The sequence below is a fragment of the Squalius cephalus genome (genome assembly GCF_949319135.1).
Source record: "Squalius cephalus genome assembly, chromosome: 3".
NCBI lineage: Eukaryota > Metazoa > Chordata > Actinopteri > Cypriniformes > Leuciscidae > Squalius > Squalius cephalus.
The window spans coordinates 28,182,648-28,196,935 of NC_137124.1; the positions used below are offsets into that span (position 1 = coordinate 28,182,648).

The following is a 14,288-nucleotide window of genomic DNA, read 5'->3' on the forward strand; positions in this document are numbered from 1 at the left end:
TCAAAATGCCCTAACCCGAAAGAGGGAGGAAAAATAAAATAAAAATAAAAATTGAAAATCAAATTCAAAATGAAATGGCAGGATGAACCCAGGAGAAGAGGCAGGCCGCAGTAGTGGGTTTTCACCACAAGGGGGCGTGCTCCCTCTCTGTGCTCAACCTGGCAAATCGAAAACTTAATTCAAATTAAAAATTCAAAACTGAAAAAAACAAAAAAAAAAAAAAAAAAAAAAAAAATCGGAATGATATCCTATAATAATCCAGATACACTAAAGTATCAGTCCTATTTATAAAAATAATCAGGAGAGAAAGACGATATAAAAGAGTGAAGGGAGGAAAATAGTGATGCCGACTTAGTATCCACAAGGCCACACGATGGTGCTGTTTCCTCCAAGTGAATATCAGTGGCTGAAATAGAAACTCAATTTAAATTTGAAATTCAAAACTAGTTTAAATAAAATTTAAATGAGCATGTAAAGAAAGTCTAAAAAGGGAGCTCATAATCATATCCTATAATAAATTAACGATAACAGTGAAGTAGGCTATCATTAATAACTATAAAAATAATCAAAAGAGAAAAGTAGAAATAAAACGATTCATGACAGGATTTGAAAAGAGAGAAACGCGAGCTGAGTGAACCGACCTCGCGGGTGGCGGCCACTAGGTGCCGTTGTTTCCTCTAAGGGAATGGCTGAGATTTAATCTGAGTTTTAATCCAAATCTTGTTTGAACCAAACTCAGAGTAAATGTATCAGTCCAAAAGCAGGAAAATTGTCTAACACAAAATAATAAACGCACGAGCAAAGCTATAAATGCGAATAGTTATTTAGAGTTTAAACATTAATTCACAGGGAAATGAATTCAGCCGTGAAGAGAGCGTTATCTGATAACTGGCCACGCGATGGCGTTGTTGCGCTCATGCAGGCGGAAATCAGGGGGCAAAAGGGGTAATTTGAGGCTGCTAAACACTTACGCCCTCTGGCGTTTAGTAAATGGAATTACACAACTTCAATGTGATTCAAACGCTAAGAGCTTTCCAGCTCGCGTCACGCGCTGATTTCTGCAACACTCACAAATAGGACAGAGGTCTCGGCGGACCTTTTGGTGCTATTAATACTGCACAGGAAAGTATGGCGGGGTTTCTTCCCCGCAAATACTCAAATGTGGACAACAGGAATTTTCCGTCTGTTGCTAGACTCCCATATTACACATTTATCATTTGTGTATTTAGGTTTTCGATTGATTAGCTAGGTCAATGTTAACCAGGAGTTTACCGTTTTGTTGAATATCACTGGACTAACCACGAATTCAATAACGATAGCATGCATGCATTGCCTATGTTTAATAAGGAGTCTCGCTTAGAAAACATATTTATTAATACCGGTAGTACGCACGTGAGAATTCTTCGTTCACAGCGATTTAAAACAAATATTAGAAATGTATCAACTGCAGAGATATTTCTTCATCTCTTAACAGGACATTTGTAATATTAAATACTGCAGTGTACGTAGCATTTAACAGTGCTAAAATCGTCTAGGCATATTTTAGCAACTTGTTAAAATGTACGTTAGGCCTACTGACTTCGGCTTTTTGCCTTGGACAGTTAGGAGTGAGTTCGCGTTAGCGACTTAACTCACAAATTCATAATTTCATAATGCGCAAAAATTATTAATAACCATATAAACAGACTGAAACTGACTATTGCTCATAAACAAGGTTTGAAATGCGTCGCGTTCTCCACCAAAACTGTAAAAACAATGGGTCGTACATTAATATTAATATTAATATTAGCTCAAATGATCTATAGGGAATTTTAATAATTAATCACGAATATGATTAATATTTTGTATGTTACAGTTACATTAATTTATCGCAGCTGAACTAGATTGATATATGAACGATTACCATAACGGGTTATGGTTCGTCATTAATACATCAATTGTTCTTATTTCAGCTCGAAGTTATGGGATAACTTTAATGGAATTAATTTAGTTATCAAACAATCTGTTTGTCCAGCGAACAGATTGTACGTAAGATTAAATTAACTCTCAAGGAAAATTATCCTTCTTACAAACACGAGAAAGAGTATCTTTTCCAGGCCTTGAAAAGACACTCTCGGTGTCTGCAGACTAAAATTAGGTTACTTAAATCGTAGCCTACCAAGATAAAGCATATAGCTAAGATCGAACATTTCAGGGACTAAGTAACATGGGCAATTAAAACAGAGTCAGTCAAGGACATATGGAATTTAATAATTAGACTAATACTACATCGAAACTACGAGTATACACAGAGTAAATACATATTTACAACAGAAACATACGGATGAAAACATTACAAGACCAAACGGATAACAGATGAGATAGGGAGAGGATGAAAGGGAGAAAGTGAAACTAAAGTTCAGGATGAGAGAGATCACCGAGATGCTCTCTCTCATCGCAAAAACACAGGTAACCTTTTGAGAGACAGCAAGGAATCAAATCACATTAAAAGTTCAATAAACTTATCTTGCAAAATGGTCTCTTTGTTGCTGAAGAACGCAGAGTTCATGCGTGTGTCCTAAGACCATCGTGCGTGTGTTTCTTTAAGAAAGCCGGGCTCGCGCTCTTGTGTCTTCTGGTGAGCGCGGTAGCGGGGTTTTCGAAAGAGTCTTTCTCTCTGAGTTGAAGTTGTCTGCTGCTTTTGCTTCATGGAGTCCGAAGGACGAAAATAAAGAAAAGACTTAAAGAAAATTGGAAACGCTCCCAAAGGGAGCCATAAGGTCTTCTCGCTGACGAGGCGGGTTCGTGAAAGTGCAGGAACAAAAACAAGACGAAAGGAAATACAGAACAGAACTGAACGGAACGCGGAGTGTAACCGCTTTTCTAGGGCACAGGAATTTCACTCCTCCCTGGGGCTTGAGCCAATTGGAATGCGAAATTCCAGGCGGGAGAAAAGTTCTTTGTCTCACTATGAGTTTGATTTGCATGTTTTATGGCAGTCTTAGGATCATGCCATTTCTACGTTAAACAATTATAACTGCAGTAAAATGCATTTTATCATAATTTGGTATCCATATCTTTCCTACGGGTATATGGAGGTTTAATTCAAGACCAAATTTGGTATGTTTAAAAGCTACGGCCTAGAAGTACCTTCTTACTCTGTAAGATAAGTATTAAAAGTTCGATTAACAAACTGGGAATAAGACTAACCTAAAATGTGATGTGCATTTACAAGTGGGAATGAAAATTAGACTTTTTTTTTAAAAAGATCCACATGGCATATCTATGATTGCAACGGTGCACATCTGAAACATTATTCCTTTAAGGTTTACAAGAATACAACAACCCATCACAGAGAAGAACAATCGTGGAAAAGAGAAATTACATTCAGGTTTACATATTTCTTCAATGGTTATACATATAGAAAATGTAGGATTTAAGTAGGGTTAAAGATTAACACTGCTCCACTCCTAAAATCTTTGTTGCTGGACATTCCTTTAGGCAATAAAACAGCAAAGTGGGGGGAAGGCAATTGCCAGAGAATATTGTTGAACATTCTCTAACTAAAACACTTCAAGATTAAAGAATACATTTCAAAACCACACCTCTATTATAAAGCCAAATTAAATCACACATGCCTAATGTAATTGTACATAAATTAAAGTATATTCTATCCTAATTTAAACACAAAGGGATGTTTGTGTGTGTGTGTGTGTGTGTGTGTGTGTGTGTGTGTGTAGAAAGTTTCAAGTTTCGTTATCTCTCTGTGGTCCAGAGAGGGGAAGGGGGGGTTTGGAATGTAGAACTTTGCAAAGTGAAGAGAATGTATTGACTTTTATTATTCTCCAAGGTGCAATTTAGATCGTAAAAGTCAAGTTGTTCCAGTCTTTATGGAGCCTGGCGTATGATTTGTAATTTCGAAGTCAGGAGGTTACAAGCTCTGATAAGCTTAGCAAAGAACGTTTTGGGCAGGAATGTGCTTAGAAAACACAGAGAGTCCGAATTTGTTAATTCAGACCAACGACGAATGATTCGATAGCCAATGTTGTTACAGGAACTTCCGGAAAACCTAAGACCCAAGTGGGAGTCCTGGATCAGAGACCTGCCCAATCTGGCTGAAATGCAAATCAAAAGATGTTTTTTACCTTCAAATTTCGGCAACGTGAAAGGATATGAACTTCACCACTTTGCGGATGCAAGCGTCTCCGGCTACGGTGAATGTACCTACCTGCGAGCCATTAACATGTCCGACGAAGTTCATTGCTGTCTGGTAATGGGCAAGTCAAGAGTGTCACCAACCAAGGTCACAACTATTCCGAGACTTGAGCTCTCTGCGGCAGTTGTTGCGGTTCGTACTAGTGACATGCTCCAAAGGGAATTAGAAATCCAAGATCTGCAAGAGTTCTTTTGGACAGATTCCACAGTCGTTCTTGGCTACATAAACAATGACGCCAGAAGATTTCAAGTTTTCGTAGCCAACCGCATACAGAGAATCAAGTCAAGTACAATGCCTGAGCAATGGGCTTACGTTGCCTCTGAGGACAATCCGGCAGATCATGCCTCTCGGGGTTTAACCGCAGAGCAACTTAAGACCTCAAACTGGTTCACAGGTCCAAAGTTTCTTTGGTGTAAAGATCTACCTAAAAGAGAACCCAAGGTGGGAGAAATCAGACCGGATGATCCCGAGCTTCGCAAGGTGCTTGTGTGTAATACTAAAGCCAAGGAAGATAGATCTTTTTTGGATCGCCTACAGAAGTTCTCTGATTGGTCAAGAGCAGTAAAAGCAGTTGCTAGATTGAAACGACAAGTCAAAGAATACAAAGGTGTGAAGCAAAGAACCAATGAAGCTACGAGCCTAGAAGAAAGGAAAGAAGCAGAACTCGCTATCATCAAGCTAGTTCAAGAAGAAGCATTCTCCGATGAGATAAAGAGCTTGAAAGCAAAACGGGTAGTTCCCAAGACCAAAGACAGTAAGCTGTATAAGTTAAGTCCTTTCTTGGACGAAGAGGGTATTCTAAGAGTGGGAGGACGCCTAAGTCAAGCCGCGTTACATCCTCATGTGAAACATCCGGCAATACTCCCAAAGAACTGCCACATATCAGTCTTACTCATTGAGCACTTTCACAAAAGAGTACAACATCAAGGACGTGGAATGACAATAAACGAACTGCGAGCTAATGGATGGTGGATCCTGGGATGCAGCAGTGCTGTCTCATCACACATCTCCAAATGTGTCAAGTGCAGAAAGTACAGAAGAGGTACTGAAGAACAAAGGATGGGTGACTTACCGCAAGACAGAACGGAGATGACTCCACCCTTCACTTACGCAGGCATAGACTGTTTTGGTCCAATCTATGTAAAGGAAGGAAGAAAAGATCTCAAAAAATATGGTCTCTTACTTACCTGTCTATGTTCAAGGGCCATACACATAGAGATGATTGATGACATGACAACTGACGCATTTATTAATGCTTTAAGGGCATTCATTGCCATAAGAGGAAATGTGCGTCAACTAAGATGTGACCAAGGAACCAACTTTGTTGGTGCAAGGCGAGAGTTTGCAAAACTCATGAAAGAGATGGATCAAGAAAGAGTAAAGGCTCTAGGATGTGAATTTTTTATGAACCCTCCAGCGGCAAGTCACATGGGCGGTGTCTGGGAGAGACAAATAAGAACAGTAAGGAGTGTTCTAACTGCTATACTTGACCAGTCATCGCAAAGGCTTGACAGCACCTCTTTAAGGACATTTCTGTACGAGGTTATGGCTATTGTTAACAGCAGACCACTCACAGCTGAACATTTGAATGATCCATCTGGACCTGAACCTTTGACTCCGAACCACATCCTTACAATGAAGTCAACCATCATTCTGCCTCCACCTGGACAATTTGTTGGAGAAGATCTTTATCTTCAAAAGAGGTGGCGTCGAGTGCAGTATTTGGCTAATGAGTTTTGGACCCGATGGAGGAAAGAATATCTATTAAACTTACAACCAAGACAAAAGTGGCACATGGACAAAAGAAACTTGAAGGTCAATGACATCGTCCTTCTACAAGATGATCTGGTACCACGCAACGAATGGAAGCTAGCAAGGGTCACTGAAGTCTATCCAGGGTCAGATAGTAGGGTGAGAAAAGTAAGGTTGCTAGTTAGTAACACTACATTTGACAAAAAGGGGAAACCCACAACTAAAACAGTGTTTCTTGAAAGGCCCATACATAAAGTTGTTACTCTGCTTGAGGCAGACTAAGGTGTTTAATGTTTTACTGAAACTCCATGCTAAATGGTTAAATACCAAAAGGTTAAAAGTTTTGTTTAAGTTTATTTGCAACAACCATTATGTGTAGAGAAATCCACATTAAGGTTTGTGTGATTTGGTGGGAGTGTAATTGTCGCAACATTATAATAATGTATAATTTGTTTTCAACCAATGTCATAATTTAGAATTTTAAATCGCATTTAGTATTATTTAGTGATTTATTTGGTAAAAGTAAAGTGCTTTTATTTTGAAGTTTTCCGCGCAAGGTTTTATGGGACGCACGTGTGTGAGAGAGTCGGCAAGCTAACAGCAAGTGAAGCACGGACAATTTAATGCTTTGATAAGAGTGTTAAGGTTGTTATAGTGGATGTCAGCGATCTAAGGAAACCTTTATTCCCTTGTGTACAGCATGCAGCCAACGAGGTATGCTGTTTTGTGTCTGTATTTTACTTTGGTAAACGTTATTTTACATGCTGCGCATGTCATTGTATGTTCATATTAAGCTAATGCAGTCTTTATTTTCTCGTTATACTGTGTTTAGTTTTCACGGTGGAAATGGAGAATAAGCTTCAAATAAACCTGTTGCAAGAAAACCACTTGTGTCTGCCAGTGCTTCGAGGGAATTACAAATACCTTGTAATTAATACGGAACTTTATAGGTAACCAATGTAGTGATGATAGAATTGGTGTTATATGATCATATTTTCTTGATCTAGTAAGAACTCTAGCGGCGGCATTTTGGACTAACTGTAGCTTGTTTATTAAGGATGCAGGACAACCAGCTAATAAAGCATTACAGTAATCTAGTCTCGATGAACGCATGAACTAACTTTTCTGCATCAGAAACAGATAGCATGTAAAATGGGCCATTTAAGGTTTGGGGGTCCCAGCCCCTCTGGAATTTAGAGGCAATGACTGCAAAGGATTTCAAACTGTTGTCATGACTGTATTTGACAAGTAACAGGTGATTTAATTGGTTTATGGTTGCTGTGGTGGGCGGGGCAGTTATTCAAATCAAGACTGCACCAGAAAGCTGCATGGTAAGTAGCCTGGCATACCAAATATAACTAAAATATTATAAGGACGATAAATCTATAAAAAAACAAACATGCACATAAAAAAACTATGCATAATATCTGTCTTGATGGCATCAATCAGAAATAATACTGTTAGTTTGGTATATGAACATATTTTTTTAAAACATTATGTTTTTCTTGGCGGCCCAATTTACCTTAACCCACTGAGGTAAAATGGGCCGCATGGTTTCAGCTAAAATGGGCCATCATCTGTGTCACTCACAAACACACACAAACATGTGATTGAGTGCATGTGTGTGAGTGTGTGTGTGAGGGTGTGTCTGTGTAACTAAATAACTATATTTAATTAAATAATAAGTATTATAATAGTCACATGTTTCCATTAATGTCCCATAATTATATATATATATATATATATATATACACACACACACACACACACATATTGATACATCATCATCCTTTGCTAAACTCATCTTTAAATATGTTACAATTTAACAGCTAATGCTCACTGTTTTCGTGGCATCTTTCTACATCTTCTTACCCTGCTTAATGCATCTAAGGTATATATTTACATAGATATATGTAAAGCAACCCCAAAATGTATATTTTTAATTAAATAGTTATATAGTTACACACACACACACACACACACCACTGACATCAGTACTGATCTATGCTGTTCCAAAATTGACTTTTTAATTGCACATTTGAATATGTGGGTTTGCACCCAAAATGTTGTTTTTTTTTAATGGCACATATGAATATGTTTGTTTAATGCATTTTAAATGTTATGTGGCTATGAACACAATTGTGTTTTAAAATTAAAATTGATGATACATTACTATTTCCCTTTGCAGTTTGACTGGCCCATTTTACCTGAAACAGCTGCCCATTTTACCTGAAACTGCTCATGCAAAAAAAGTTGGCACAGCTGATGTTTCAAGAACTGTAGGGCCTAAATAATTATATTTTATTACATAATTTCAACACAAAATGATCAAAAACAGTCATTATTAATCATAAAAACACATGGAAAAGGCATATATGGTATTGTATTATTGTCCCAAACCATTTACCAAAAAGTGGCCCAATTTAGCTGATATCACCCTAGCTTAGCAATGTTTCTAAGGTGGAAAAAGGCTGTTCTTGTAACATGTGAAATATGATTTTCAAAAGACAGGTTGCAGTCTAGTATAACACCCAGGTCTTTTACTGTAGAGGATAAAGTAACAGGACATCCTACTATGTTAAAGTGGTAAAAAATGACCGGCAGGAAATGAACGGGAAATACGTAAAAATACTGAGATTTTTTGTGTGTGTACAATCTAAATCATCCACGATGCAGAAAAAAAATGCACAGCAATGAAGGGGTGACACTAAAATATCAAGAGTGCAAAATAGAAACATTATTACAGATGTTTTTCTTTCTCTCTTTTTACTCCCACCAGATGGCTCTAATCTGCCTTCAAAAAAATGGATATTGAAGGTCTATATTTTAACATGAAATACTGCTTTATTGAAAAGTAATACAATATTAGCTTTTTTTTTCAATGGGAAAAATGTATGATAATTATTGCATAAATATTAATTATTACGATGAAATTCTCTCAAAATACAAAATATTATTGAACAAAAATATATTACATTGATTTTACTTAAAATAAAAAAAGTTACATTTCAAGTGTTCTTTTAACTGCGAACAACACAAATGTGACCCCCAAATGAACAATACCAGAGTGTTATTTTATGCATAATTTCCTGTTATTACTATAGTTAACTACATGTAACATGTGTAACAAGAACACTGTAAAATAAAGTGTTAACAATTTTTATTATTATACTATTATCGACTTGACTGGGAGCCTGCAGGATGTTTATCAGATATCTGTGGTCATGTGTACTTGCCCAAGCGAGAAAAAAACAGTAGCACGACAGGAAACGTCAGATGTGTCCAAAACAACGCTGAACAAATGCTGAAATATGTAATTCTTTCAAATTATTGAAGTTTATTATTCTCCGTGACAGCTGTGCACCTGTGTGTGCATACGCCCTCTTGTCCTGTCGTGTGTCGCTGAATAATGACGCAATATATTTTGACTGTGTTTTGATCGGTTATTTGGCGCTGAGACGCGACTGGATCTCTGTCAGTCGGTCGAGCTCTTCTTCTCAGGGCGGTCTGATGATCCCATAGATGCGCTTTCTCTTTCAGTGAATGGACACGCCACAAAAATGTGTTGCTAATGAATGTGTTTCTGCAATATGAAGAATGGAAGAAGACGATGTGACGATCAGAGAGCAGAATTTCCACAGCCAAGTGCGCGAGTACATCGTGAGTACAGAGAGACTGATGAAGAGTGACCGTGTTTGCCTAGCGTGTTGGTCTTTATCGCATTTAGCCTCCATTGCGTCTATTTCTCGAAATGAAAATACGAATGGGTGTACTCTAATTGAAACTTTTGATAGTTTCTCTGTTGAAAATATACTGAATGTGAGTGAGGTTCATTAGGCTAGTTTGCTAGCCTGTTAGCTTTTAGTTAGCTACATTATTGAGCTCATTGATCCCTTTCGGTGGCATTTTATGTATTAAAAAAAGCCAAAAGCTGTGGTTAAGTTATTCGTTGTAGTCTGTTATTGTGTGCATGATGCTCAGTGAATGCTATGTTTTTGTGACATGCATATTCCTGAATTTCTAGAATTAGAGTAGACGCACAGTTGAGTAAGTTAATCCTAACGGTTCTGCACTGACAGCTTGTTTACTGTTGTTGGTGTACATATAAGCTTTGCAGTATTTATTTTGGGTGTCAGGATGTAATGTGTAACTCCTTCCACCGTAAGCAAACCTGTTCTCAAGACCTGCAAGTGATTAAATATCACGAATTAATTTGTCAATGCTAACTGGCATGTATGGCTGAACAAAATTTTGCAGCCTTTACTTGTAAGAACAGCCAGAAAACTCAAGTGTGATCCCAGCTGCCTTACAACAAATGCAAAACTGTTGAAAAATGCAAAATAGAATGATTTAGTAATCAACGTTGTTCTTGATCCACACTTTAAAACAAGGAAGCAAGTTAGGCTATTCTTTAGAAAGTGAAGCAATGAAATATGCGCAAGATTAGAAATTAAGTGTGATTCACTGTTGTTGCAATTTTGACTCTTATTTTCATATTTGTCAGTACATTTCATATACTGAGCTTTAAATTTTACCACTAACTTTAGAGTGAAAATGTAGAAGCACGTGCAGTGTATTTAATAGTCTGAATTCATTTAGGCTTAAAGGTGTGTAGAAGTGAGATAGCTGATTATCAGCTGCATACAATAAGTTAGTCTAACAAATATCTGTTTTTCTGGCTCTTTTTTGATGCTGTGATAATAATGTCCTAGAAGTTTCTAAACTGTCCTGTTTCTAATCTTGACTGACATTCAAGCTTGACGTTGCTAATAATTTTGATATATTTTGGCCTTTACCACACAAAGAATCTTTATTTTCTAAAGCCAACCTTTATTTATTTAGGATTTAAAATCTAAAACAATATTGACATGTTTTTTTTTCTAGCTTTTGTGTGTACAGTTTACAGTTTTATATATTTTTATGTTTTTAATATGCATTCATTCAGTCAGTGTGATGAGTGTACTTTTTATTATTCAAGGATTTTGAGAGTGGTGATTGTGCTAAGATCTCAGGTTCAGAGTTTTTTTTAAAAGCAGAATTTAAGAATAAAATCCCCCTTTCACACAAGAACGACAACTATAAAGATATTAGCGTCCACACCAGCGGACAATATCGTTCTATTTGTTCTTTAAGCGCGTGCTTGTCTGACACTTTAAATGCTCGAGCTCTTTACAGCTGGATGGATTCTTGATTTTATCGTTCATCAGCTGGATAAACTCGTTCTGAAAGCGATTCCAACAATATCGTTTCTCTGTCCTGTTATCATTATAGCTGTGGCGTGAACATGCTTGTAATAGTCTTGGGAGGATCAGTTAAACATATCAGTAATGCTTTCCACCATATGGCATGCCATTTTATATCTAGCAAAAGCGTTTGAAATGAGTTGTCAAATTTTTTTTAATCAAATATAATTACAAATATAAATGTACATTTTGTTTTGTTTTGTGGCGCAGACAGATTGTAGCATGTTGCTTTGCTGTTGCATGGATGTTCTTGGTGGATAATAATTTGTGGACTTTCCTTAGTAAGCATCACTAACTATGATAATTGTTTTAGATTGGCCTCTTTGGCTTGTACCTCAATTGACTGCCAATCGGTGTTTGACATTATGGTTTTAAGGTTCAAGATTGCCTCACTATGCAAAGGGTTGTCAAGCATATTATTTATGCTTTAATAGCAGTTATTTGTTAATCTAAAGCAACTTAATGTATGTTATTTCTGAGGAAAATGTAGGTGGGGGAGTGAATGAACAGTGCTCTCTTTCACCTTCAATACCAACTGAGGTGCCCTTGAGCAAGGCACCTAACCCTCAGTCGCTCCCTGGGCACCGCACTGTGTGTGTGTGTGTGTGTGTGTGTGTGTGTTCACAGTTAGCAGACAGTGTGTGTGTGGACACCACTCACTCTGCACCTAATGTGTGTGTGTATAGTTGATAGTATGTAATGCAGATCTCTGTAAGGGATCTGTAGTTCTGTGAGGCTACAAGCAAGGTGTAATACGAGTAAAAATTCACGCTTGAGCAGCATGTTTACATATGCAGATCCATCAGTCCCTCCTAAAATACACCCAGTGTCCTGGACACTCTGCTGATTCTTGCCATATCACATAGCTACAGCTCTAAAGATTACAGATATAGCATATTTTTTGATGAATAAAACAGAGGTAATACTTTATCATTTAATTGGGCTCTTACTGCTTGGAAATATTTTTTTGATACAGGGTCAGGCAAGACTTATTCCCCTGGTTTCACAGACAGGGCTTAAGACTAGTCCTAGACTAAAATGTAAGTCTGAGCTGTTTCCACTGAAATAAACTTGCACTGACTGATCTTAAAAATATATCAGTGCCTTTTTAGTTTTAAGATGCACATCGGTAATGTTTTTTTCTAAGCATGTTTATAAAAATTACTTAAATGTCCTAATTGATCTATGGTCTAATCCTGGCTTAGTCTAAGCCCTGTCTGTGAAACCGGGCCATACAGTATTGAATTATGTTGTGAATTAGAGCTGCACAATTCTGGATAGCCTAAATTGAGGATCTTTTTTTTTTTTTAAATAGAGATCATAATTTTCCCACGATTTTGTATTGACTACTAAACAAAATAACAGTTACCAAATTTTCTGACAACTTTGCTGCCGTCTATTTAAAGTATATAAAGTCTATTTAAGTATTTAGCCTAATCTTAATTTTTTTTTAAATCGGTTTGAATGAATGATTCAATGACTCAATCATAAAGACTTTGCTTGTTTCATTACTGGATGAATCAGTGTTTTTGAATGAATCTCTTGAATGAATGATTCAGTCACAAATAAAAAAATAAATACAAAATTAAACAATCTTTTACTTGTCACCACCTTCTGGTGTAATGATGTAATTGATACAATCTTCATTTGAAGCATCAAGTTACTTTCAAAAGGTGATTTGCTTTATTTTGCTTACTGCTGTAAACACTACTAAAACTTGTTCCAAACTAAAACTTTATTCCACTACTGATAATTTGAATTATTGTAACAGAAATAACGAGACTGTGTGGTTGAAAAGACTGTTTGTGAAGCTGTTTCATATCTATACATGACAACTGCTCTCTCTGGCTCAGTGGCAGCCCCGACACAGACTTGGGTGTTCGCTGTGATTGTACTTGTCAAAGATTTAGACATAGCTGAATCATTTAGGAATAAGATCGCGTGGGAGTTTGAATCGATATTGCGATCTTTTAATGATTAATTGTGCAGCTCTATTGGGAATCCATTCAGGACACACAGCACACAATCTGTCTTGGGCTACATTTTCTAGACCACTGAATTTCAGTTAGGTACTACTACCTTTTAGTTAAACAGGCCTTGAATGTAAAGTTTACAGTGCAAAAACCCTTGCAGAACTTCAGTGTTTGGAAACTCATTCATCTCCTTCATCTTTTTCTAGGTCTGCTTCCTCCTGTTTGCAGTACTATACATTGTGTCGTACTGCGTCATCTCCCGCTACAAGAGGAAAAGTGGTAAGTATATGACTAGACTAATCCAGTTGTTGTTACTGATCAAACTGTTGCACCATACACATGCAATTGTACTTATAGTATCTACTATGAATAAATACAGCTTTTTACTTTTGAGATATTATATTATGTTATAGTCAGATCCAGTCAGTTCCAGTCATATATTTGACTCTCACAGGTTGATGATGAGTGAGTAGGGTTGGGTACCGTTCACATTTTAACCGTTACTGGTACCTGAAATTCGGTGCCGGTACCCAACGGCACCTTTTTCTGGTCATTTAGGCATGTTTACCTCAATAACTGTAAAGAAACTAAGTCATTTGTAGAAGTGTTATTGACATTATGCCAGAGCTGCCTGTCATTTTAGTAATAATAAAAATATATATTTTCTATGTTTTGCTTTCCACAAATTCTGTGTTGTTCATTTTCTAGTAATCAAATGAAGACATAAAACATTAATTTAATTGATCTTTTATATGAACTTAACTTTTTTGTCAAACAACATGCGGCACAACTGAGCTTTATGCTGTTAAAATTACAACACAGATGAAAAAGTGTGATTATTCCTTAAAACATTTTTTTTATAATAATTTATTATTATTAGTGTTATTATTTAATAATAATAGTATTATTATTAAATTGAGATATCTAAATTCTACTGTACAACGATAATATATTATCAAGTTAAACCAAACTTTTATTTTGACGGGTTGTGGTGAAGACCTGTGGTGAAGTCACATGTGCTTTAGTGTGTGTGTGTGTGTGTGTGTGTGTGTGTGTGTGTGTGTGTGTGTGTGTGTGTGTGTGTGTGAGGTAAATGAAACCGCGTTCACACAGAGACACGCAGAA

At 36.8% G+C, this 14,288-nt stretch overlaps 1 protein-coding gene across 7 annotated transcripts in view; it reads left to right on the forward strand.

Moving 5' to 3' along the window:
• The first annotated feature begins 9,177 nt into the window (after positions 1-9,177).
• Positions 9,178-14,288, forward strand: part of lmbr1 (limb development membrane protein 1) — a 41,394-nt gene continuing 36,283 nt past the window's right edge. For 3 of the 7 annotated variants that reach the window (XR_013820675.1, XR_013820676.1, XM_079867414.1), the window contains exons 1-2: positions 9,397-9,607; positions 13,370-13,442. Coding sequence is in view for 3 of the 7 variants with exons in the window: in XM_079867414.1 (XP_079723540.1) it covers positions 9,545-9,607; positions 13,370-13,442 (136 nt within the window). In the remaining 4 variants the exon portion in view is untranslated. Of the gene's footprint in view, positions 9,608-13,369; positions 13,443-14,288 lie in introns of those variants that run through there. The other 4 variants (XM_079867413.1, XM_079867412.1, XR_013820674.1 and 1 more) reach the window with 4 other exon arrangements.